The sequence below is a fragment of the Meles meles genome, chromosome 7 (assembly GCF_922984935.1).
Source record: "Meles meles chromosome 7, mMelMel3.1 paternal haplotype, whole genome shotgun sequence".
NCBI lineage: Eukaryota > Metazoa > Chordata > Mammalia > Carnivora > Mustelidae > Meles > Meles meles.
In genome coordinates, this window is record NC_060072.1 from 68,206,999 (window position 1) to 68,232,823 (window position 25,825).

Below are 25,825 nucleotides of genomic sequence, written 5' to 3' on the forward strand. Positions count from 1 at the left end.
CGTTTGAACCAGTTTTGATCACAGTACCAAATAGGCAGAACAGCTGGTCCGTAAGAACTTCATAAATATTTGTCAAATAGAGAAAATGGAGAAGAAGTAAGAACTTCATAAATATTTGTCAAATAGAGAAAATGGGGAAGAAGAGGAGAAAACTGGAAAAAAAAAGACTGAAAATATAACTAGAAAAGGAAGTGCAAAATAAAAAATGAGCTTAGTGCTTTGAACAATTAAAGGATGAACAGTTAAAGGACCAATTAGTTCCTAGGAAAACAAACATACTGCTTTCAGTTTGGCAGACTAGAATTTGTGGATATTTTTAAGACTTGGAAACTGAGGATAGATGGGACCAAAATTAAAGTATGATACGTGCAATTTTTTTAGTGCCACTTAATGAGACGTACTTAATTTTTTGTATAATTTGGTTCCCTAATAAAATAATCATGATGATGGGAAAGCCTGGAAAATGTAAAAGTGTTTTTATTGTTTCCCTTTATAAAAAGGGACTTCCCTGTCCAGAGTCTATTAAATTCTTCCTAATATTTTTACCTCTGTTCTGGCTGGAGCTTAGTTTTACATAAAAGGTAAAATGTGTTTCTGCTTACGTAATTGGGAGGAAATATACCATCTTCATTTGTCATCGTTGCCACTAATTAAAATTTTCCCTGGAATTTCAGAAATTAAATTGTAGCCACCAGTAACTTTTTTTTCTATCATCAATTATAAAAAAAATTATGAAGGTAATATAATGGCATCACGAAGTTTGGGAATTTAGGCAGAGTAAACTTTGATCTCAGCCTGGCGTTACTCATTTATTCTGTTCCACTTTCTTGGCTAACCATTATTGATAGTCTTTTAAATCATCCAGATGGAGTATTTGTGTTTAAAAAAAGAAGTGTTGGAAATTAGCTTGTTTGGGAAATAATACATAAGAATGAGTTTGAAGTTGTTTAATGTCTGGAGTGTTTTTCTTTACCACCCACTGACTCTCTAATTTCCTTCCAAAATAAAATGATAGTTCCACAGTGGGACTTAGAATCTATTGTCAGCTGTTTCATTTTATTAAATTTAAATCTTTTTTCTATTTTTAGACTTGAAATCTGCCCCCCCCCACCCCCAAAGACTGCTTATGTAATGTGTGGGAGCTCCTCTGTTATTTCTGCAGAAAGATGCCAACTACAGGGTAGAGGATGGGACGGGCATCCAGGACCACACACATAAAAGCAACCTATTTAGTGGATTGTTTGAGAATTGGGTTGATGAAAGAAAGAACTGGGGTGCAGGTGGGAGAAAGACAGTGCATGGATGAGTGAAACACAAAGGGAGGCAAGCAGACAGATGGCAAAGGCTTGGATGAGGTGCTGTAAAACTAGTGTGGACTCTGGACTTGATTCTTGAACCAAAAGCTCCTTTTTCCCGCATGCCCAGGGTTCAGGACTGCATGTGAAGTATCTGGTGTAGGCACTCAGACATTTTTTTGTCAGTGTTGATGGCACCTTCCTTTGCAAGCTAGGTAATAACAGACCCATTTGACAGATGAAGAAATTGAGCTTTAAGGGGATTAAGTAACCTGTCTAGGATCACACGGCTCATAACTGGTGGGATAAAATTGAAGCCCTCTATATCCCTGTGGGCTGGGCTGACTTCAGAATTCACTAGATCAGGTTCTGTTTTTAGTATCAGTGTATTCATAATTGTTCGTGCTTTCTTAGGGTTGTTAAACCCTTAAATTCATGGGCTCTGTTTTTGTTTTTAAAGGTTTTATTTATTTGAAAGAGAGAGCATGTGCAGGTACATGGGGGAGTTGGGGCAGCGGCAGCGGGAGAGGGAGAAAGAAGCTCCCGGCCAAGTGGGGAGCCAGGTGCAGCTGGCCTGGATCCTCGGACTCTGAGATCATGACCTGAGTAAGGCAGATACTTACCCCATTGAGCCACCCAGGCACCCTGTTTTGTTTTTTGTTTATTTAATTAAAAACAATTTTTTTAAAAGATTATATTTATTTAACAGAGAGATACAAAGCGAGGGAAGGAACTCAAGTAGTGGGAGTGGGAGAGGGAGAAGGGAGAAGCAGGTCCTGTCGAGCAGGGAGCCCGATGCGGGGCTCAATCCCAGGACTCTGGGATCATACCTGAACTGAAGACAGATGCTTAACAACTGAGCCACCCAGGTGCCTCAAAATAAGCTCTATACCACGCGGGGCTTGAACTCATGACCATGAGACCAGGAGTCCCATGCTTTTCTGACTGAGCCAGCCAGGCACTGCCTGGGGCTCTGTTTTGACTGGAATTGTTAAGGCTGCTTACAACTTGGAATGTTCTGGCTCTGGGCACTGGGCATCTAAGGGATCCTGAGTACTCTTTTGTTCACATCTTTCAAAACACCTATTTTATGCTTTAGTGCTCTGTTCCACGATTGAGTAGCTGCTTCCCCTTCTTAAGCTTAACTGTCCTCATCAGTAAAATAGGGGAAGCAATAATTATCTCCCCAAGTTTTTCTCAGGATTAAATTAGGAATGCATGTATGCTTATGTCTGTGATTTCTACAAGTTGATATTACAGGTAGAAATGTTACAATGAAATGTTTCTCCCATGGCAGGTCTTCTTGAATTTTCCGTAGGGAAGTTTAGATACTTCATGCTCAACAGACCCTCTCCAGAGGATGCCATTTTGCGTCATATTTCCAGCAATGCATCTTTCCTTATTTTCCAGATACACTCACAGTATCAGAATACAACAATTTCTTTTACTAAGGTAAGTGCGGAGAGTTATTTCTTTAAACACCATTTCCAAATTTTGGGGTCTTGTATTTAGTAGAAACATGAGAATTTGATGCCTCTTATATGTGTGACTTTATGTCCTTAAAAGAAAAAAAATCAAGATTAGAGCCTGTCTAGTGAGTGGTTTAGACTGGCTAAGAGGTGTGCGTCTCAGGCCTTTCTTGAGTGTGGTGACCTCTGACTTAAAGAGGAGGTGAGCAAGTGCCACGTTTGGGAGTAGGACAGTCTTTACCAGATGTCTCTTGGTTAAGCTTTTCTTGTGATTTCTCACCATTTTTACTTTCTCTTCTGGGTCTTTAATGATTTTTACCTCTGCATATGTTTTAGTGGGTTTCCATCTTTGTTCAGCCATATAGTGTTTATGGAGTTTAAATATATATATTTATATATTTATATTATATAATAAATTTATATAATATGACAATTATAGCTCAGTTTTTTAAAGAAACTTTCCAGAATATGAATTCTTTAGGGGTGGGGCTCATGTTTTTGTTTTCATAATGATAAAGTTAATTTGTATATTAGACCTACAAGATGGAGTCTGCCTCAGTGGCCTGCTCCATGTCACAAATCTAAACCCGAGTCAGCTTGTACTTCCTGGGAAACACCTGTCCAGGAGACCTGACATGACAGTCACCGTCCTCCAACTCTGCTCTAGCTCCTTTACCTTACCGTAGAGAAAAGGACCTGCTCTTCTTCCTTCTAAGGAAATTCCTGACCTCCCAGCCAATTATGTCCTGTTTCTGTTTCGCTTTTTCTAACACTGTACAACTCACTTTTGCCCCAGATCCCTCAGCTGCTTCTTCACTGCTTCTAAGGCACTATACTGCCCTAATCTGTGGGTTGTTTTTCCTTGAATGAAGGACACCAAATTCTTTACTGAATTGTTTCAGTTTTGTCATTTGACAGTAGTCTTGGTACTTGACATAGTGAATCTTAATTTGGGGAATTGGAAAACTTGGGAATTTCACTGTACATCTCCTATTCCTATCAAAGATCATGTATTTAAATAGTTCTTTGTGCATATGCGTGAGCACCTGCGTATAGAGATGAATTCTTTATAAGGAAGGTCTGTGTTTCTTCCTTCTTGTTTCAAGAAGGTTTGGGATAGGACATACAGACGAAATCCAGCCTAGAATTGAAATATTTTGCTCAACTCCCTATTCACGATGACTCTCTTCTACCTTATTGCAGACTCTCCTTCGCAATACCTCAGGAACAGGCACTGACAAAGGACTGGTTTTCATTCTTAGACCAGAGCAGAGTATGTGCACTTGGCACTTGGAGACTTTAGACGCTGAGCCTGTCCAAAACATGGCCATCCCACTCTCCTATTCAGAAAGAGGTAACCTTTCTATCTTAGACTCCCTATTGACTCTCCAGAGTGTGGAACTTATTCATGAAAACTTAAGGGAAACTATAATCCTTGTAAAAGTATTGAACCAAAGATTTTTAACAGCAAGGGAGCCAAAGAATTGCATGGTTGCATGGTGATTGAAAGCCCAGGTAGGGGTGTTGGAGAATGCAGTCATTAACCCCCCCAAAATTTAAGGAGGCCTTGGAGAAGCAGGAACAAAGGCAAGACACAGTCCTGAACACTTTAGTGGGCAGAAGAAGACATGGTAGAGAACTGAGAGTATTTGAAGAATGGCAGATTGGGGGGTGTGGCTGAAGCCTCCAGTGTGAAGGGCCTTGTATGTAATTTGAGGTTTGTATTCTGTTCTGAAGGAGCACAAAGAATTTTGAAGCAGAGGAATAATTTGCATTTCCTCTGTCAGCAAGTTAACTCTAGAAGCGGTGTGGGGAATGGTGTGGAGCAGGCATAGCAGGGCCAGGACTCAGCTTACTTTTAAGGGCTCAGAGTGAGAAAATGGAAGGTAGCACTGATGAGACACAATGACCAGTGGCTATGGATTATAAAAGGGAAGAGCATAGGCTTCCCATTTGGGCTGCAAGGAGATAGTGATGCAAAATAGGGTTGAGAGAGTGTTGTGGTGCTGGACAGTTTATGTGATCCAGGTGGGAGACGGTGACTTCGGTTTGGGGCACAATGAATCTGAGATGTATAGGGCATCTGGGGGGAAATGTGTAGTAGGGAGTTTCAGGGCATGGAGTGGAGACCTGAGGTTAGATATCCACCTGCAAGGTTCTGAGTAAAAGCCATGGCAGCAAGTAAGATTGTCCAGGCGTGTACTTAGAGATTTGGGGTTAACACAACAGTGGATACTTTCATAGTGCCTACACATGTCAGGCACTGTTTCTGGGCGATGCTAACTGCTGAGGAATTAGCAGAAGACTAAGGAGGAGTCAAGCAGGTAAGAGAAGAGCCCAGAGGTTCTGCTTTAAGTAAGGAGTGTAAATAGTATGTTATAGAGAGGTCAAGGAAGTGACTGAAAGTGTCTATGTGATAGTTCAGTGAAGGGTGGCCTTCAGGGAGAGTCATTGTAGTGGCACAGAGGGGATGAAAACTTGATTATGGTAATTGAGGAGTAAAGGTGAGCTGAGGATATTTAGACTACTCTTACACAGTGTTCTAGGTAGCAAAAGGTAGAGAAAACCACAGACTTTGGGTTTCATCAAGGATAGTGTACAAAGAAGAATTAGAGTAGAACTTCCATTGCAATCCGTATCATTTTCTCCAGTGTGGTAAAGATTTGTAAATGCAGGAAAAGGAATATGTGGAAGAAGAGCAGCATTGAGACAGATACCCACGTTGGGTTTCTCCATTCCAGATCTGGCCAGGGGGTGTCCACCACCAGAATTCCAACAGTTGATGGAAACCAGGACCCAACTGTGGGAATGATTGTATGTGGGCATGAGTGTATGAAGTTGAGATCTTGAAGATCTTTAAATTGGTTTACCAGATAAAATCTGTCTTTTTTTTTTTTTTTTTAAAGATTTTGTTTATTTATTTGACAGAGAGAGATCACAAGCAGACAGAGAGGTAGGCAGAGAGAGAGAGGGAAGCAGGCTCCCTGCTGAGCAGAGAGCCCGATGCGGGACTCGATCTCAGGACCCCGAGATCATGACCTGAGCCGAAGGCAGTGGCTTAACCCACTGAGCCACCCAGGCGCCCCCCAGATAAGATCTGTCTTATCTTAACCTTTCCACTTGGGTTTACCTAGACAGTTGTTTGCATAGAATTGAACGCATGTTAAGTGACTTCTCTAAGTTTTGTCATGCTTAAGGTCATGAATAGGATTCCTAATAAAAAAAGAAGAGCTGTTTTAACCACATTATTAAGAGGATGAAGTACCTAAAATTTGTATTAAATATCCAAATGCTAATCCAGCACATGGTCTTGGGAGTCTTTTGAGGTCTTTTTTATTTTTACTCTATTATGTGCACAAAGACTCCTCCAACACTGAGGATGATGCCATCTTTCTAACGGTTTAAAAGAGCATGTGAAAAGTGGACACCCCTTTCTTTACTACCAGTGGAATTCCTTTTCTCTTTGGCACTGTTTTTTCCCTTCTGTCCCTGCGTTCTTAAGCTGTTTTTATGGGATCACAGACCCCCCAAAATCTAATAAAAACCTCTCACCTTAAGAAATGCATGCATTCGGGGCGCCTGGGTGGCTCATTGGGTTAAGGCCTCTGCCTTTGGCTCGGGTCATGGTCCCAGGGTTCTGAAATCGAGCCCCGCATCGGGCTCTCTGCTCAGCGGGGAGCCTGCTTCCTCCTCTCTCTCTCCCTGCCTCTCTGCCTACTTGTGATCTCTGTCAAATAAATAAGTCTTTTAAAAAAAAGAAAGAAATGCATGCATTCAACCTTTGGCATACAATTTCAAGGTGTTCATGGGACCTCCAAAGCCCATTTTTGGATACCAGCTTAAGAATGTCTGTCTCCAGACCTTTTCAACTCTAGAGCAGAGTTGACAAACACAGACCATAAGCCAAATCCAGTCTCTGCCTGTTTTGTACATAAAATTTTACTAGAAACAGCCACATTCCTTTGCTTATATTTTGCCTGTGGCTGCTTTCGTGCCTCGGGGGCAAGGCTGAGTGGTTGCCACAGAAACCATCTGGTGTGTGAAGCCTAAAATATTCACCATCTTATCCTTTACAGAAAGGCTTGCTGACCTCTGTTCCTGAGCCCTCAACCTCAGTTAAGTTTTTCCTCTTTAACCTCAGTTCATGAGGTAGTTACAAAACCAGAAGCTCTACTATATTTAACTTCTAAATGGAAAGTTCTTACAAGAGTAGAGTTCTGTTTTTCTGAGTACGACTTGAATGTAGAAGGATTCTGTGTTGAGTAACTTCCTTATTTTTCATCCAGATCCTGTCCCTGGAGGCTGTAATTTGGAGTTTGATTTAGATATTGATCCCAACATTTACTTGGAATATAATTTCTTTGAGACAACTATTAAATTTGCCCCAGCAAACCTAGGCTACGCAAGGTATGTCTATCTTCCTATCTCCTAAAACTGCTTATAGGACATGCGTGAGTAGCTGTTGTGTTGATTCAGTGAACTCCCCAGATCCATGGTTCTTTTTATGGAAATGGTTTAATTTTTTTTGGAACGGAGGTAATTTCAGTGTTGTAAGTAATAGTTCATCTGTCACTTACAATTAATATTGTCTTCCTCCATCCTTAGAAGAGCTAGATGTTGCGTTTCTGTTGTGAGCTTGGAAGTACATTTAGTTTCTGTAGAGTTTTGAATATAGAAAGCATTCTGAAACCATGAAACACCCTATATTTTTGTAAGGATTTTGTTATTTTAGTTAAAACTCTGCCTTAGTTTCTACTTTAATAGTAATGGTAGCTAACATTGAGTAACACTTGAATGCTGTCTGTGTATCATCCGTAGTGTTCTTGGTCACTGAATCCTGACAGTTTTCTTAAGAAGGGGTGGTGGTGCTTCTTTTACAGAGTGGCGCCTAAGGTCATTGAGATTAAGTGACACGCTCATTCCACACAGCTAACAAATGGCAAAGCTGGCATGTCCCTCCGGGCCTGACTAACATTAACATGTGGTTGTTTCACCATACTGCCCCTCAGTAGGTTCCTTTTCTTCATAATGCCAAAATTGGAATCAATGCAGAAGTTTGAAATTTGAGCTTTTGGTTCCTTTTATAGATGGGACATGCACCACAAGAGATTGATGTTCAGTTTTGTTGGTTGACTTTAGAGGCACAAATCCTCTGCCGTGTGACATTGGGACGGGCCGGGACTCTAGGTGGAGGTTGCTGTATGATGTCTATCAGTATTTTCTGCCCGAGAATGACCTCAGCCAGGAGGGTTTGCTAAAGCATCTGCAGAGGATGGCCGAGGTGCCTCAGGTGAAGGCCAATGCAATCAAGGTAAATCTGGTTCTTATCGTTTGTGTGGCCAAGGCTGTGGCACTATTGTCAGAGTCGAGAAAGGGAGAAGCTACCAGGAGCTTCTTTCTTTACTGTTTCCTTGGTCTTTCTGGGGTTCTCACTTTATTCTCTTTCATTCTGTTATCATATCTGTTATGATATCACTGTGCTAGTGATATCCCCAAGTAATGTTGGCTTTTGAGGAGGTGCATGTAAATTATGTTATGTTTTAATTGCTGTCACATACATGACCTGGTAATCTTCAGCTACAGATGGAAGTGATTTTTCTTTGTACTCTGGTAACTAATAGATAAAAACTTTTGGCAAGTATAAAAGTTATAGTGTCTTTTAAAAAACAAGGAGAAACTGTTTCAGGATATACACATTGTCATTAATATTTACTTATTTATTTAAAAGATTTTTGTTTTTATTTATTTTAGGGAGAGAGAGTGTGGATGTGCATGTGGAGAGATAAGATGGGTAGAGGGGCAGAAGGGGAGGGAGAGGGACCGGCAGACTCCGAGCTGAGTGCAAAGCCCCATGTGGGGCTCGATCTCATGACCTGGAGATCAGGACCTGAGCCAAAACCAAGAGTCAGCTGCTTAACCCATTGAGCCACCCAGGAGCCCCTGACATTACTATTTAAACCCAAACTCAGAAGTCTGACTTGAAGCAGAAGTTTTCTCTGACCTTTGGAACCCCTGTTAATTCTTGGAATACCAAGTGTGGGGTATGGGCCAGCAGCCTTGGCACCACCTGGGACTTTGTTAGAATTGTGGACTCTTTGGCTCTACCCTGACCTACTGAATCAGAAGTTGCATTTTTGAGGGCCCCAGGTGATTCCTATGCATACTAAAATTTGAGATTCATGCTGTAGATCATTTTTGCGGAGGGCAGGATTTATGTCTTAAAAAGTACCTAATAATATAGAAGTTCATCCTTCAGTCTAATGGTTTATGGGTAGAGTTTTTCTAGACTGCTCTGATTCTTCTAGAAGGTTGATAGGTTACCAGATTTTATAGGAAGCAGTGGCCTATGTGATTAGACTAGGCCCTCAGTCTGTTGCAGAGCAAGATCTCATTTGTCGTCTTGTCACCTAGGATGTCACGGTCATATGCTAAGAAGGAGCCTTACACAAGAAAACTCATTCCAAATTAACAAATTTGGAAGCTCTTTTGGACAAGTTTACTGGTTGTCTTTTTACATAGAAAGTTTTGAAGATCATTTTATTTTATTCTCACGAAGAATGTAAGAATTCATATACTTTTAACTTTCAGAGAAGAGTTAGATTTTGTATGCCAGAGTTGAGGGAAACCCTCGTTGACTAATGAGGGCATGTTGAAAAGAGTCAGAGCCTGTTTAAAGAGGCTTGCCCTGACCAACTTTGGGGCAGTTCAGTCATCAAAAAGAGTAATGATTGGTTATAAGTTTTGAATAAATAAAAATAAGTCCATACAAATACCAACGAAAGGGCGAAAAAAAGAGAAAAAGAAAACTCCTCAGTTGCCAACATTGGAGGAGACCAGGTTAGTCTGGAAATCGATATAGGGGAGGAATTTATGCTGTGTTTTCAAAAAGAGGCCCTGTAATTCATCCTCCTGGATGAGAGAAGGCTCTTCATGGAAGAGTGCCAGCCAGTAAATGTAGAAGGAATAATAGGATGAGAAAATCACTATATTCCACCCTCAGTGAAATAAGTCGGGCAAGGATCAGCAGGTGAATGACTGTTGGGAAACAGGATAGTCTCAGCATGCTTAGATTAATTCTATTTGCAAAGGGAAAACTTACTTTTGGAGTGAAATGATTTGATGGTCTGTTGGGTTCACTGGTAGTGGGTAGCTGGCCTTATGTGCTCATATGACTCCATCTGACAGCATCACAATCACCTGTGAAATGTTCTAGCAAAACATGTTTAACCTGAATTCAGTCCACTGGAGTTGCTGTTTATAGGATTTACACAGGGTTAAAGAATAAGTTGGACACCTTGAGCATATCCAGACTCTGGAATGTTCTATAAGACAACTGCTCTTTTTCTTTTTTTTAAGATTTTATTTTTATTTTTAAAGAGAGAACGTGAGCAGGCCGTGGGGGATAAGGGGCAGAGGGAGAGGCCAGAGAGGATCTTAAGCAGCTCCAGCACTGAGTGTGATGCCATCAAGGGGCTCAATTTCACAACCCTGAGATCACAACCTGAGGCTGAAGCCAGGAGTTGAAGGCTTAACTGCACCACCTAGGCGCCCCTTAAGATTTTATTTTTAAGTAATTTCTGTACCCAACCTGTGGCTTGAACTTACAACCATGAGATCCAGAATCACAGGCTTTACCAAGTGAGCCAGCCAGTTGCCCCTGTAAGATAGGTGCTCTGGGGGCGCCTAGGTGGCTCAGCAGGTTAAACAACTGACTCTTGATTTTGACTCAGGTCATGATCTCAGGGTCATGAGATTGAGCCCTATTTTGAGCTCTGCACTGGGCATGGAGCCTACTTAACATTCTTCTCTCCTTCTCCGCCCCACAATAAAAAAACAGAAGGAAAAAGACAACTGCTCTTAATCTCTTTAAGAATCATTGGTGGAGGGGCACCTGGGTGGCTCAGTGGGTTAAAGCCTCTGCCTTCGGCTCAGGTCATGATCCCAGGGTCCTGGGATCAAGCCTCGTATCAGGCTCTCTGCTCAGTGGGGAGCCTGCTTCCTCCTCTCTCTCTGCCTGCCTCTCTGCGTAGTTGTGATCTCTCTCTGTCAAATAAATAAATAAAATCTTAAAAAAAAAAAAAAGAATCATTGGTGGGGCACCTGGGTGGCTCAGTAAGTTAAAACCTCTGCCTTCGGCTCAGGTCATAATCCCAGGGTCCTGGGACCAAGCCCCATATGAGGTTCTCAGTTCAGCGGGGAGCCTGCTTCCTCTTCTCTCTCTGCCTGCCTCTCTGCCTACTTGTGATCTCTGTCAAATAAATAGATAAAATCTTAGAAAAAAAAAAAAGAATCATTGAGTGGTTGGGAGAGAGTGATGGGAAGGACTGTCCTAGGTATCGGAGGTAAACCGCATGCATTAAATGGTTGGATTTTGGTTAAGGGGGAAAAAGCTATGAAAGACATGGTAGGGGCATGTTTCTTCTATTACATATATTACCTCCCTAAAAACAACCTTTAAAATGGAAGGGTTTGTTTGTTTGTTTGAATTTATTTTTATTTGAGAGAGAGAGAGAGAGAGAGAGCATGAGAGGGAAGGTCAGAGGGAGAAGCAGACTCCCCATGGAGCTGGGAGCCCTATGTGGGACTCAATCCCGGGACTCCAGGATGGTGACCTGAGCTGAAGGCAGTCGCCTAACCAACTGAGCCACCCAGGCGTCTCTAAAATGGAAGTTTTGAAGTGAAGGACCACTGCATAACAACTTGCATGGAATGTTTTCTTATTGCAGAGTCTGTTAGACAAAGATAGCTGGGTCCTCTCCACAAGTTGTTAATAAACCCTTGTCTGTTGACAGTTCCGTAGCTAGTAGTAATAGCTAACATTTGTTGAACACTTACTCTGTGCCAAGCATTGTGCTAAGAACTGAGGAAAGAAGGACTAGGGAGCAAGATAAATGCAGTTCTTGCTGTTGTGTTGTTTACAATCTAGTAGATGATAGGAATTTTTTTTTATTTTGTCCTGATTAGTGTTTACACTTTATATCATATTATACTTAAATTGTTAACATTTGATGCTGTGCAAAAATTTTAGAAGCATTTTGTATAAGAACTTGCTTATATTAGCACATATAACTATAACTGTGTAGGACAGTTGAGAGAGCTAACTGGATTGGTATATATTTTAAGCAAGAATTATAATTTAATATCACCTGTAGGTGGGATTATAATAGAAGAGCTTTTTTAAAAAAAAATCTGAACACTAATGACATATTATTTTTGGCTTCAGGTGGTTACCCTAACAGCTAATGATAAGCCAAGTGTTTCCTTCTCCTCTCTCCGAGGACAAGGTGTCATTTATAATGTCATTGTTCGGGATCCCCTTCTCAATACATCTGCTGCGTATGTTCCTGTTCACACGTACGCTTGCCACTTTGAGGCCAAGGAGGGTAATTGTTCTTCCCTTGGTGAGTATGTGGATTTAAACTTCGAAAATTTCTTCTTTGGCTTTGCAGATCAAGTTCAACCAATCCAGAACTTAAAAAGATTAAAATGTGCTTTCATCTGGTCTTCATTCATTCAGCAAAGGCCTTTTGAGCCCCTCTGTTGTTCCAGTCTCTGTTTTAGGCACAGTGGAAGAAACAGACAAAATACCCACCCTCCCGGAGCTTATGTTTTAGCAGGGTGATGAGACAGACAAGATAAATTTGTAAAATATTCATCATGTGAGAAACTGCTGAGTGCTAAGAAGCAAGCATGAAGTAGGAAAGGTGGGTAGTAGCAAGTGACAGTGAGGGAGGAAGTTTGAGAGCGCTGGCCAGGGAGGCCCAGGTGGAAAAGCTAACCTTTGGGTGGAGACGGAGGCGCAGCGGGGAGCCCTGCACGCCTCTGGGCAGTAGTGAGAGCAGAGGGAACCAAGGCCCTCAGCAGGGAGCCTTCTAGTGTGTTTGAAGAACAGCAGGGAGAAGGGAGGCTGGGAGGGGGGAGAAGTGCAGCCTGCTAGGTCAAGGCGTGGGCGGAAGCTTCAATTCAGAGTGAAATGGAAAGGCAAGGAGGGTTGAAGCAGGGAGTGCCCTGATCTGGCTCTTGTTTTGATGGGATCACTGGGCTGCTTTTCTGAGAAAAGTCAGGGGCAAGAAGAGGAACAGATGGATCAGAATCTTGTGGTAATTTCCGGTGAGAGAGGACCGTGGTTTGGGTAGGATGGTGGTAGTGGAGGCGTGGCGAGATCATTCTGTGTGTGTGTTTAACATCTTATTCTGAAATAGTTTCACAGAAATGATGCAAAAACACAAAGAATTTCTGCATAATCTTTACTCATATTCCTCAAATGTGAACATGTTACGCTATTTGCTTTTTCTTCTTTGTAGTGAGCTAGTGTGCATGCTCTCCGTATGTATGTGCACAGATACTACTCTTTCTCTGAGCCACTTGAGAATAAGTTGCAGACAGACATTTTTCCCTTAAATATTTCTTTCTTATATAACCATAGTAAAAATGATCACATTCATAGAATTAACTTTGATGCAGTACTATTATTTAACCTATAGACGTCACTGAATTTCACTAGTTATTTCACTGATGTCCTTTATAAAAAAAAATATGGACATGTGTTGCATTTAACTGACATGTCTCTTTAGTCTTCTATAATCTGGAACAATTCCTTAGTCTGGTTTTGTCTTTTAAGACCTTGACCTTTTTGAGGAGTACAGGCTGACTTTTTAGAACGTCCTCCAGTTTGGGTATGTCTGATGTTTCCTCATGATTAAATTCACATTATGCATTTTTGGTGGGAATACAAAAAAGTGATATTGTAACCTTCTTAGGAGGCATTAGATACCTATTTGTCCCATGACTCGTGTGATAACTTTGAATATTCGGTTAGTGTTATGCCCGAGTTTTCGCGTCTGAGAGACCACCAACAAGCCAAGCACCGATGCAATCACATGAAGGTTTATTTGACAAGCTTAAGCTTGGGCCCAAGTATACCCCGCACAGCAGAGTAGGGACTTGGACCCAGAGCTTAGTTAAGGCAGGGGTATTTATGGGTGTTAACAAGAGGCTGGGCAGGGGAGAAAATTTACTAAAGCAGGGTGGGGGTTTCTGGAACCAAAGCACGGTGGGGCTTCCAGGAACTAAAGTAAAGTAGGGAAAAGTTCAGCCCTTGGGCACAGGGGTCTGAGATGGCTGTACTTACGCTAAGGCTAAACCTGAGATGGGACTCCACAGATAGGGGTGTTTCAGGGGAGTGCTGGAATAAGCTTTCCTGGAGTATGTTCAAGAACAAGAGGAAAGAAATTGGAGAAGAGTCCAGATAGCACTTTCCAGGAGTTTTGCTCTAAAGAATAAAGTCCATTGTGTTCAGGGACAAGGCTTCCTTCTTCTCCAGTAGAGCTGTATCCCATCTGTTTTCCATTGTCATGCTCAGGATCCTGGAGAGTTACAATGTAGGAAACCCAGGCAGTTATATGTTCTGCATTTTTCGCTGGTAGACTTAACCTAAGTTCCTCTAGACCCCTTCCCGTGAGCCCTTCTGCACCAGAGCCTCCCCCAATCCGAAAGCCCCTCTCCCCTGGGTTTCCATCTCTGTGTGTTAGCCGAGGAGAAAGGGAGCTCTGATCCTATTCCTTCAACCTAGAGTTGACTGCTCCTGGTGATGTTGGTCCTATTGTTGCTTTCATTTTCAAGCTTGATGTGTAAGAGGACTTTTTCCTGAGGTTGGAGTAGGGAGGAGGTATCCACATTGCCTTTTAATTAAAACCTTGGCCCATGTATCATAACCTAGGTGATACTGTGATGATTAAAGACTCTACTAGGACTGTATTCTGTCCTTCCAGACCATTCACCCCTTTGTCTTCATTGCCCCCCAAAGTGCCCCTTTTGTCTCGAGATTCTACTTATGAAACCTTCTGCCATCTGGTTTTTCCTGTATCATTTTTTTCCTGTTCTTTCCTGGTTCTGTGATTGGGGATTCCATTTAGTTCCTCCTTGTTGTCTGATATCATGGAAGCAAGCTAACTAACTGTGTGTCTGTTTTTATTGGGTTGGAAGATCTTGCTAACCTTGATGACTGTACTTGCTGGAAACTGCCACTAGATTTTCATTAGAAAAAAAACTATCCCAGCAGACTCCATGCTTGTGGTATAAAGATTAAATCATAGAACAGCGATCAGCCACAGTTCTGAAATAACCAGAATGTGGCATCTTATCTTTTGTTTCGTCTTTCTTTTGGGTGCTTTGTTCTCAGAAAAGCTGCTGCATGGGTACGTATCATGTCCTGCAAATTCTGGTCTTCCGCCTTGTGTTTTGTATTTAAATGTAGGTCTTCATGGTATCTCTATCTGAGCACTCTTAGGTGTTTTATGTGTTTTGATCTGTGGTAACATTGTAATATTTTTCACATGAGATTGTATAGGTGTTTTGTTCTTGTTTTTAGTTCAGGGATTATTTTCTTGTGTTTATCTCAAAGGAGGCATGACGGTGAATTTAGTGTATTTTTCTCTTTGGAAAGCTGTATCTTTTGGTTCACGTTATTTATATTTGAGTTGGTGACTATTAAGGGCCATGAGATTTGGGATTCGTTGGCATCATGAGGTATATTGTGCTTTATTGTTAGTTATAATGTTACATTTTTTTTCAGAAGCAATATGTGTAATGAATATGGGCAATAATTTGTTCATGTGTGACTTATGGTGTGGTACATGTTCTTTTATTTTAATGTGAGTTTCGGTTAAGATTTTTTATGATGAAGAACTTCAAAGAACCTTCATATACGAATTTTTCCAGCATTAACGATTTGATTCATGGTTTTGATTTCAGCTATATACCCACCTGGGTCCTGGCCTCCTAGCCCTCCTTTATTACTGTTTTGTTTTTTTTTTTTAATAGCAAATCTATGGCCATCATTTTGTTCACAAAATTTCAATGTGTGTGGGCACACTTGTGTGTATGTATGTGCGATATAGGCATAGTATCACTGACACAAGTTTCAGTGAAAAATACCAAAGACAATTCCCTAATACCATCAAAGTAACAGCCAATATTTACATTTTCCCAGTCATCCCCATTGTTTTTCCTTTTTTTTTTTTTAATTTGAATCAGGTTTCAGATGACGACTATACATTGTATTTACTTGATGTGTCTTTTAAATCTTTTAATCCCTAGTCCTTTCCATTGCCCTCTTTTCTTCTTGCAGTTTGTGAAGAAATGAAACTATTTTATGCACACACAATTCCCCAAGAATATGTCAAAAGTAGTGCTGTATGTCTTGTCAGGAAGCAGAGATGATTTGGTTCCTCTCTTGTTACAGTAGTAGCATTGATGGTCATTGCCCACATAAAACAATTTGTTAGGATGGCAAGGGTATTTCCAAAGTAGGTTTATAATTTATATGCTTATATTTGTACATGATATATTATAAATTAAAATAAGTGTACATACTATTGTCAGCGCCCTTTGCTTTGTTCATGAAGCTTTGTTCTAGTAATTAAATAAAAGGTTTGGATATATTACCCACTAAATTTTTATTATTTTTAGGAAGAGTATCAACCAAAGTGTTCTTCACCCTTTTTGCCCTGCTTGGTCTCTTCATTTGTTTTTTTGGACACAGATTCTGGAAAACAGGTATTACTGATGTAGTTGCTATTTACATGACTTCTGGGTTTTTTGCTTAAATTCTGCTGGGGAATTTGAATTTTAAGGAGGCAAAGCAACTGCTTATCTCTAGCTGTCTTCATAGATTTGTGGCTGGGTTCTTTTCAGTAAAGATTTTACTTAGTTACTTAGTTTAGTAAAGATTCTACTTAGTTTACTTAGTTCAGTAAAGGTTTTACTTAGTGCATTTTAATTTTTTCTTTTAATAATGGAGTATAACCTCCTTTTACTAAGAGGGGAACAAAACTGGATTTATTCAGTGAACTTCAATTGCTGGGTTGGCTAGCTGACTAAAAGTGACTGGGGTTGGAAATCAGGACATTTGTGTAAGAATGTGTGGATTTTGACATTGGTGACTGATGTGGTTTCACATACATCGAGCAGCAGGTCTGTGGTATATGTGTATTGAAATGTCTGCTTGGTCCTGGGAGGTTCAGACTGCAAATAGGAGCTCCACAATCTTCTCTGTGAAACCCATTTGGGGAGTGGGACACAGTAGTCCCCTCTTATCCATGGGGCATACTTCCCAAGTCTCCTGGTAGTTGCCTGAAATGATGGACAGTTCTTGAACCCTATATATATATATTTTTTTTCCTATCCATGCATACCTATGATAAAATTTAATTTATAAATTAGGCACAGTAAGAGAGTAACAATAACTAATAATAAATAGAATAATTATGGCAAGATGCTATAATAAAAGGTAGGTCAGTGTGATCCCTCGCTCTCAAAATATCTTACAATACAATACAATACAAGTGTCTTGTACTTGTCAGATGATAAAATGCCCATACGATGAGATGAAGTGAGGTGAATGATGCAGGTAGGAATTGCGACATGGTGTTAGGCTACTGTTGACCTTCTGTTGGAACCTCAGAAGGAGGTTCATCTGCTTCTGGACTGTGGGGTAACTGAAGCCATGAGAAGAAAAACCGTGAAGAGGGGGACTGCTAGATAAATTATGCTCACTGAATTGATTTGAATTTTGGGGCTGCCCTTTATGTAACAGTGTTGGCAATCACTAAAAAAAAAAAATCCTTATTCAGTAACAAGAACTATAACGGCATCAAGGAAAGAGTGAAAATAATACTGATCTCAAACTTCTTAAACTTGCTTTAATAAATTATGAATTGTGGGGGCGCCTGGGTGGCTCATTTGGTTAAGTGTCTGACTCCTGATCTCAGCTCAGATCTTGATCTCACCATCATGAGTTCAATCTGTGTTGGGCTCCATGCTGGGCCTAGAACCTACTTTAAAAAAAAAAAAAAATTATGAATTGAAATATGCAACTCCTTCATTATTATATTTTCTCCTTGATTGAGTAGAAAATATTCTGAAGAATGTTTAATTCCTCAAAGTATAGAATGATTCTATAACAAAGAATTTAATTGCTTAGCTATGGACAAGGTCCTGAAGATACTACTAGGTATTTTAATGAATGAAGACAGTGATTAATTATTCAGCCTAAACAAGAAAGGATGAATTAAGGAAGGTATAGAAGTTACTTAAAAAAAAATTATTTACTTATTTATTTATTTGTCAGAGAGAGAGTGAGTGAGTGCACGCACAAGCAGGGGGAGCAGCAGGTTTTCTGTTGAACAAGGAACCCGATGCAGGACTCGATCCCAGGATACTGGGATCGTGATCTGAGCTGAACACAGATGCTTAACAGACTGAGCCACCCAGGCTTCCCAAAAGTCACTTTTTACTTTGAAATATTTTGTTATTTTTCCTTACCTTTTGTTTTTGCTCATGTAACAAATTAAATCTATTGTGTAGTTTCAGATCAGACACAATGACAGGAGTATACCATTCTTGTTTTCAGTGGGAAGTACAAGAATATTAAAATGAGCTATGAAATTAACAGTTAACAACTTATCAATTGATACTGACCTCTATGCACTGTATCTAATAGTTAATACTTTAATACTGTATTCATTTAATATTTACTCCCAGCCACTTCTAAATTTTTCCTGTCTTTCAGGTGTATCTTAGAATGTCCTAATATGTGTGAATTCTGAATGCTTAAGCATGTATTTGTAGGTTTGAAATTTAAATTGCACTGTGAAAAGAATACCTAACCATAGCTTCTTTTTTTTTTTTTTTCTTCTTTTTCTGGTGGTTTGCTACTAGAATTATTTTTCATAGGCTTTATCTTCACGGGTTTCTTCTTCTACATACCGATTACAAGACTGACACTTCTTACGTATGATGGTAAGTGAAAATAATACAGTTTGGGAAGAAAGGGGTTTTGTTCATACTCCCCCTTTCTTTCTATAGTTTGAACAGTATTGTGTATGATAGCTTGTTATGTGTGTAAATAATGAGCCACTTATACCTGAAACAGCTTTTCTATGCTGCTCATTTAGACCTTCTCTTCTGGAATTTTTGTTTATTTATTTATTTGTTTTTAAGATTTTGTTTATTTATTTGACAGACAGAGATCACAAGTAGGCAGAGAGGCAGGCAGAGAGAGGCGGGAAGCAGGCTCCCCGCTTAGCAGAGAGCCCGATGCGGGACTCGATCCCAGGACTCTGAGATCATGACCTGAGCTGAAGGCAGAGGCTTTAACCCACTGAGCCACCCAGGCGCTCCTCTTCTGGATTTTTAATTTGCTTGGTGAATTCCGTGGTACTTAGGGAAGTGAAGGGCTATGTTGCTGTAGTCCAGCTATGTGGTATATTGAAGATACGAGATTTACAACAATCAAAATATTAAGATTTTCTTTATCTTCAAACACAACCCATCCTTTGTCACGTTTCGCAGAATGCTTATTGCCCCTTCTTCCTTAGCCCCAATTTAAGGGTTGTGCCAAGCCACACCTATCACTTGCCTGGGAGGTTTGGCTCACCTGCTGGTTTCTGCAGCTCTGACCAGCCTGTCCTTAGGGAAGGCCTCTCTGTGCCGGAGTCCTGACATCGTCTCAGTGCCTGACCCTCAGAAAGGCTAAGGCTGCCTCTGGCAATGGTTTCGTGTGTCTAAGGCATATGGTAGGAAAAGCTGCCTCTGGTCAAACAGTTCATCTTCTCCTTCCGTGCAGTTCGTCTGATTCTGACAGCCGTCGCTGGAAGCGTTGGTGGGATTCTCCTGGTAGCTGCTTGGTGGCGATTTGGAATCCTCCTGATTTGCATGCTGTGTGTTGGATTAGAGCTGGGCTTCCTCATCTCCTCAGTGACGTTCTTTGCCCTGCTGGGTAGGAGATGTGTAATGTTTTCTGCGTTCCGTTCACTGTTTGCAAGACCTCATTTGGGTTCTCTAGATGCAAATACTGCCCCATCAGGGACTTGGGGCCTTGCCTGTAGAGTTCTGGAAATTTCTATGGATGATGTGGCACTTGAGGGAGGGCCAATACAAAGTGACTCATGAGCACTGAAGCCCGGTGTATCCCACAGATGAGCTTGGCACAGCTGTGCTGGCAGCTGGGTTGGGAACCTGGTGCTTCATTCCTGGGTTGTCTTGTACCCTGACCTTCACTCCCGCCACCTGCCAGACTCCGGGCGTTCTCACATACCTACTAAAGGGTGGCAGCATGGGATGGTTCTGGTGATTTTTTTTTTTTTTTAAGTAATCCAGTTTCTGTCAGTTTTAAGAATGTGGTTAACTTGTAATTTAACTATCTTTTGTAGGGTTGGAGAAATTTCCCTTTATCCTTCTAAGGTTCTTCATCTGGTCTAATCATTAAATTAACATAAGATAGATGAACAAAAGGACAAATTTAATTTTGTATGTATAGGAGCCCCTTAAAAATATGGGCCCAAAGGCTGTCCAGCAGCTGAGGCTTCATTGTCATCCTAAGCTAAGGAATGGGGTAGGCGCCTGGGGTTTGCAAGGTGGGGAGTTCAAGTCGCAAGAAAAGAAGAAGAGCAGACGTGTGGTAATCGGGTGTTTGCCCTCTCAGGCAGGTGAGCATCTCAGATAAAATAGTATCATGCGTAGTGGCTCTCTTTCTGGGTCAGGCTCCCTGTGTAAATGCTTGTAGGCAGCTAGTGAAGCAGTTAAAGTTTTTCCTGACTCTGCTGGGTCCTGATTGCCTTCAACTCAAAATAATCCACATACCAAAGTGTACATTTTAGAGTGGCATATTCTGTCCCCTTCCACTTTGCGGTTGTATAAGACCTTAACGTTTCCTGATTGTTGTCAAAAATACAAAAAAAAAGAGTATATTCTAAGGTACTCTGCTATACTATTTCCTTTTTGTGATAATGTTCTTCTGTTATGTATATCAACATCAGATTAAAGTTGATGGAAATGTTACATATAAGAACTATCTCTTGAGGCTGTCATCTCTTGAGCACACATGATATAATTTACAGAGTGTGGTTGGCTCTCTGAAGATATTTTTTTCAACACCAGAAAGAATTGACAAGCGGTGTGTTTACTGTCCATCCCAAGTCCCTTTGTTCTGATTTTAGCCAGACCTACAGTCAGGTTCATTCTCACAGGCCCCCTTGCCGGTAGCTTTTTATCTAGATTGATACAAAGTAACAGTGTTTAGATTTGTCTAAAGGATAGGTTCACAGGGACATTTGTTGAAAATGCAGATTCAGGGCCCTACTCCCTAAGTGCTAAATGAACTATTTAATGAGCTCCCTTCCCTTTCTTTGCCAGTGCTTGGAGAATGGAGGCATGATTGGTTCAAATTTTTAATAGTTAATGTGTTTATTTGTGAACTGTCTCATTGATGAAGGGCAGTTAGGGTGACTGTCTCCAGTGGGTGCAAAATCCCATTTTTTAAGCATTAAAATTTGAAAAATACTGGCGAACCTCTCAGATCTAATGCAGTCACTACTGTTTTGACCTGATGATGTCAATCGCAAAGAGCTTATGCTCTGAAAGGGTCAGTCTTCACATGCCTGCGTCACAACTACTCTTTTTAATACTTGGATTTCTTGACTTTTTTTTTTTAAAGCTACACGTTTAATTTGTGAAGGTTAATGCAGTTAAACTACAGAATATGATCCATAAATTCACCTCCCTGCAACCTGTTGCAGTTTACTTTCTGAGAATGTGGAGTCCCAAGGTCACATCTTACTGTGGAACTCTCCCCCTCTTCCAGGATTTCTGGGTCTCAACATATGGGCCACCTCCAGCTGGACTGCATGGTGGTGCCAGTATCAGTATAACTGTCCAGCTTATGTTCTCGCTATTTAAATGTAAGGGTTTAGCAGAAGCTCAGGCAAGTGGTTAGCCCCTGTCTTTCCTGATCTTCCAGGATGCAGGGCCTGGGCAGGAAATTTACTGATGACAAAAATCTAGTGAATGGATTTTGCTGCTCATACTGGGTAGGAGTTCATATAGTTAGCTCTGAATGCCATTTACTTGCGCTTTTTACTTTTCAGTACAAAATCATAGAGTGATAGAAACATAGAGCAAGGAAGGATGATACGGAGCTTAGACACGAAATAGTTCAATCTTCTCATTTTATAGGTTAGGAAACTGGGCCCTAGTATCACGGCTAATGAATGGAAGAACTTGGACTAGTCCAGCCTCTTCTAAGTTTTCTAGGGAATAAAAGCAGAGCATTTACCTGCTTGATTTTCCTCCCACTCCTTAACCTTCTAAGACACATCCTTCAAAGGGGATTGTATTGGCAGTTAAATGAAGAAAGTCAGAATTCATTTCTAATTGCCAACCTGTTCCCTGGTGGTCATAATAAACCTTCGATGTATGTCTGTGTTTAGATGTTGAGAAAATGAAATTGAACTTGGTAAACCTGCTGTTAACTCTTGCTTTCTTTTTGCAGGAAACCTGAAGATTTTTCAGGACGATGGTGTGTTCTGGGTGACCTTCTCTTGTATAGCTGTTATCATTCCAGTAGTTTTCATGGGCTGCCTGAGAATAGTGAGTGTTTTCATCAAGTGGGATTTATTCATGCTACTGTCCCGGGCCTTCGGTTGCTGTTCACTTACTGCATCATTTTGCATGTTTTATTTACTAGGGAGAGCTACGTGAGAATCTTTAGGAGATGATGAATTTTAAATAGTCTTGTTACTGTGAAAGCAAGAGAAGTTCTGATTAAAATTAGCATACAGTGCTTTTTTCATCAAGTGGGGCAGGTCACCGCTGTCCGTATGCTTTGAACTGTGGGAGCAGAGAGGTTGGGCTCATGTAAATACACAAGTGGATGGATTGTTCGTTTCAGTGGTCTCTCCAGATGGAGCATTCTTCGTCTAGTTAGACTTTATTAATGAGGTTCTTCCCCAGGAAAGACATTTTCTATGACGAAAGTAAACCATGTTTTAAGAACGCACTGTGGGTATCAAAGGTGGTTGTCAGTTTAACCTTACAGGTAACCTTTATTCAGCTCTGACACTTGACCCCGTTTCCTGTGCCCTGAGGGAGCAGAAGTGAGTCCCTGTGAGTGGGGAGGTTTAGAATCCACTCCTTGTTCTGCCAGTGGCGACGCCTAAACACTCGTACTCTTCCACAGCTGAACATACTGACTTGTGGATTCGTTGGCTCCTACTCGGTGGTCTTGGCCTTTGACAGTTACTTGTACACAAGCCTTTCTTACATCACTTTGAATGTACTCAAGAGAGCACTCCACGCGGATTTCCACGGAGCTTTCACCAATGTGCCTTTTCAAACTAATGGTAAGACTAAATCCGAGTACACTAGCCCACTTGTGCTAACAAGAACACTTGGTAACTAGATTGAAAGAAGGTTAACTGGACAAGAGGAGGAAACTCACACTATACAAATGCTATTAGTCTTCTGTTTATGTTCACTTATGATCACAGGAGCAAAAAATTCAAATTTGTAAGGAGGTTGATGTTCATACTTCTAAAAATCTTCTAAATGAACTTTGTTAAGAAATTTCTCAACCAGGATTACTCTGGTTACCTGGTCAATTTCCAGTTGGGGTGGGATGAGAATGACAGTCTGATTTTTAAAGTTATTCCTTTGTTTTGCTCCTTTAAAGAAACATGTAATTTGCTACTTGAAAGAGAAAAAGTGATTTTCAATCAGTAGGTGTTATTGTTTCTGCAATTTTAAGATTCTACCCATTAAAGCTTCTCCATTAACTTTTTGAAGAAAAAAGTACTAAATTAGATTACTAAATTACTAAATCAGATATTCACAACGTGTGGGATGTATTGTTTCAGAAATGTTAAAATATGGTAGATGGAAAAGCATGTCTTGGAACTGAAGATCTATAAGCATAGTCCTGATTGCTGTGAATATTTAAGGGCAAATCTTTCCCTCTACCATCCTGAGCCTGCCCTCACTGGATAAGAGGTTGATGGTAGAGACCTTGAATCCAGGTGTCTTGCAAGTTTTACATACAAAACAATATTTTGTCCAGCCTTTGCCAGCAGCTCAGTTAGTCTGTTGAACTGTTGAAACTTCTGTACCTGCTCTGCATGAAGGGGGTGGCCCCCGCATTGAGTGGAATGGGAGAAAAGAGAGCAGAGTGGCGTCTCATGTTCCGCACATGTGTTCTGCAGATGTGTTCTGCACATCTCATGATGTGTGTTTGTGGGGTATAGCTGGAGGACTAGACTGCTTTCTCCCCACCCCAGCCCCAGGAAAACACAACAACAACCACGCCTGTGGGCACTGGTCATAGAGTATTAGAATTCCAGGGATCCAAACAACGGATTTCTTACAGCCTCTCCGGACTTTCAAGGGCCTGTAACAGAAAATTCCCATTTTAAAATTTAAGACTGTAGCTTCCTTATTCATTCCTCAGTTGTAAGTGAGGAAATACATGTTTGGCCAAACTCACCAGAAAGTCTAATATTGCTGATAAAGAATGACACAGATTTAAACTCTGAAAGGTTAAGTGTTAGAGCTCTTTTAGGTTGTGGAATACAAGAGTTCAAACTGCTTTTCTGCTGTTTTTTTAGACTTTATTATCCTGGCAGTATGGGGGATGCTTGCCGTAAGTGGAGTGACATTACAGATTCGAAGAGAAAGAGGGCAGCCACTTTTTCCTGCCCACCCGTACAAGTTATGGAAGCGAGAGAGGGAGCGCAGAGTAACGAACGTTCTGGACCCTAGCTACCACATCCCTCCATTGAGAGAGAGGCTCTACTGCCGACTAACCCAGATCAAAGAACTCTTCCGGAAGGAACAGCCAGCTGGAGAGAGAACACCCCTGCTTCTGTAGATGCCGAAAGGCTTGGTCAGTGTGATCTTGAAGTACAAGTCAAGTGTTGCCCCAGCTTTGGTGTGTATGCCCAGCCTGCTTCAGCCATCTCCAGTGCAAGTCTGAGAAGAAAGCAGGCTTTTGTGTCTATCTGTGCTTTGTACCATATTGTGGTGTCCTTACTGATATATTATCAAAAGGTACCCTTCTTTCGTTTATTTTTAATTGTGGTAAAATTACACATTTACTGTATCAATCATAAAGTGCATAAAGTGCATAAAGTGTATAGTTTAGTAGGCACTTTGTTTTTGCCTCTTATTGCTTAAAATGCTAATTTAAATACTAAATTATGTCAGTTATTTGAAAATAGGTCAACTTATATAGATAATAAAACTTTGATATGGATATAATGGCCTCTTTTTTTTCTTTAAAGGCCCTTAAAGGAGTGTTGACATCTCATTTCCAGTTTAAAGTGCATTAGAATTGTTTCTTAGGGAACCAGTTGGCTCCTACCCCAATCTGTAGTCCCATAAGTAAGGAAACCTTTTACAATTTGCATTTTGTAGTTCTTTCTGCTAAATTGGTTGCTGTTAGCATTGATGTCAAATACAGGTTTCAAAAATTTTCTCTTTTATATACTTTGTACCATCTGTGTTTTAGTGATGAGGGAGTCAAAAAGGAATCTGGTAATTTAAAGGAGCTGTTTTGAATTAGGACCTTGGATTCTGTAAGCAAAGTCCTTTCAGTTTTGACCCTTTTCCTCCACAAGCAAGCACATGGATGCCCTGCACTGCATACCCACTCCTCATGGCCTTTTGTCTTAACTGTCAGAGAGGCTGCTTCTGGTTCTGCTGTGGATTGTAAGCTGGGGACTCTGGCATGCCTGAGTCATAGTGACGGTGCTTGTTGTTGGTTGCATATACATCTGTGAGTTAACCACTATTTAAATGATGCTGCTTTTCACAGTTTTTTAAAGTACAATAGATTTCTGAAGTTTCAGGTAACTGGAAAATTTTCAGTTTTTGCATTTAAAAGTGTTTTAGAAAGGCTGAAACAAAGTGCAGACATACAAAACTAACCATTTTTGAGTTGCAAAATTAAACACAGGTGTTAACTATTCTGTAATCCTGTTTATATTAACTTCAATAATACTTACTTGAAATTTTTTTTTAATCCCTTTAGGGCTTCTGACTTCTGTCATATCTTTGCACATTCTAACAAAGTTCTGTGGAATGTTTGTGAGTTATTTTCCATACCATCGAAATGTATTGCCACTGAAGACTAAAGACAGCACACTTTTTTGGAGGCTTGAAACAAATTGTTTAAAAATTTTCATAATTTGAGTAATAAAGCCAGTTTGTATAATTTTTTTAAATAATAAA

General features: G+C 40.6%; 1 protein-coding gene across 2 annotated transcripts in view; it reads left to right on the top strand.

The window, feature by feature from the left end:
* Window positions 1-25,825, top strand: part of TM7SF3 (transmembrane 7 superfamily member 3) — a 33,747-nt gene extending 7,922 nt beyond the window's left edge. For both annotated transcript variants that reach the window (XM_046013350.1, XM_046013351.1), the window contains exons 2-12: window positions 2,593-2,747; window positions 3,968-4,118; window positions 7,051-7,171; window positions 7,904-8,075; window positions 11,988-12,165; window positions 16,235-16,321; window positions 18,485-18,565; window positions 19,392-19,544; window positions 22,095-22,192; window positions 22,782-22,944; window positions 24,202-25,825. In XM_046013350.1, coding sequence (XP_045869306.1) covers window positions 2,593-2,747; window positions 3,968-4,118; window positions 7,051-7,171; window positions 7,904-8,075; window positions 11,988-12,165; window positions 16,235-16,321; window positions 18,485-18,565; window positions 19,392-19,544; window positions 22,095-22,192; window positions 22,782-22,944; window positions 24,202-24,464 — 1,622 coding nt within the window. In that variant the 3' untranslated portion in view covers window positions 24,465-25,825. The remainder of the gene's footprint in view (window positions 1-2,592; window positions 2,748-3,967; window positions 4,119-7,050; window positions 7,172-7,903; window positions 8,076-11,987; window positions 12,166-16,234; window positions 16,322-18,484; window positions 18,566-19,391; window positions 19,545-22,094; window positions 22,193-22,781; window positions 22,945-24,201) is intronic.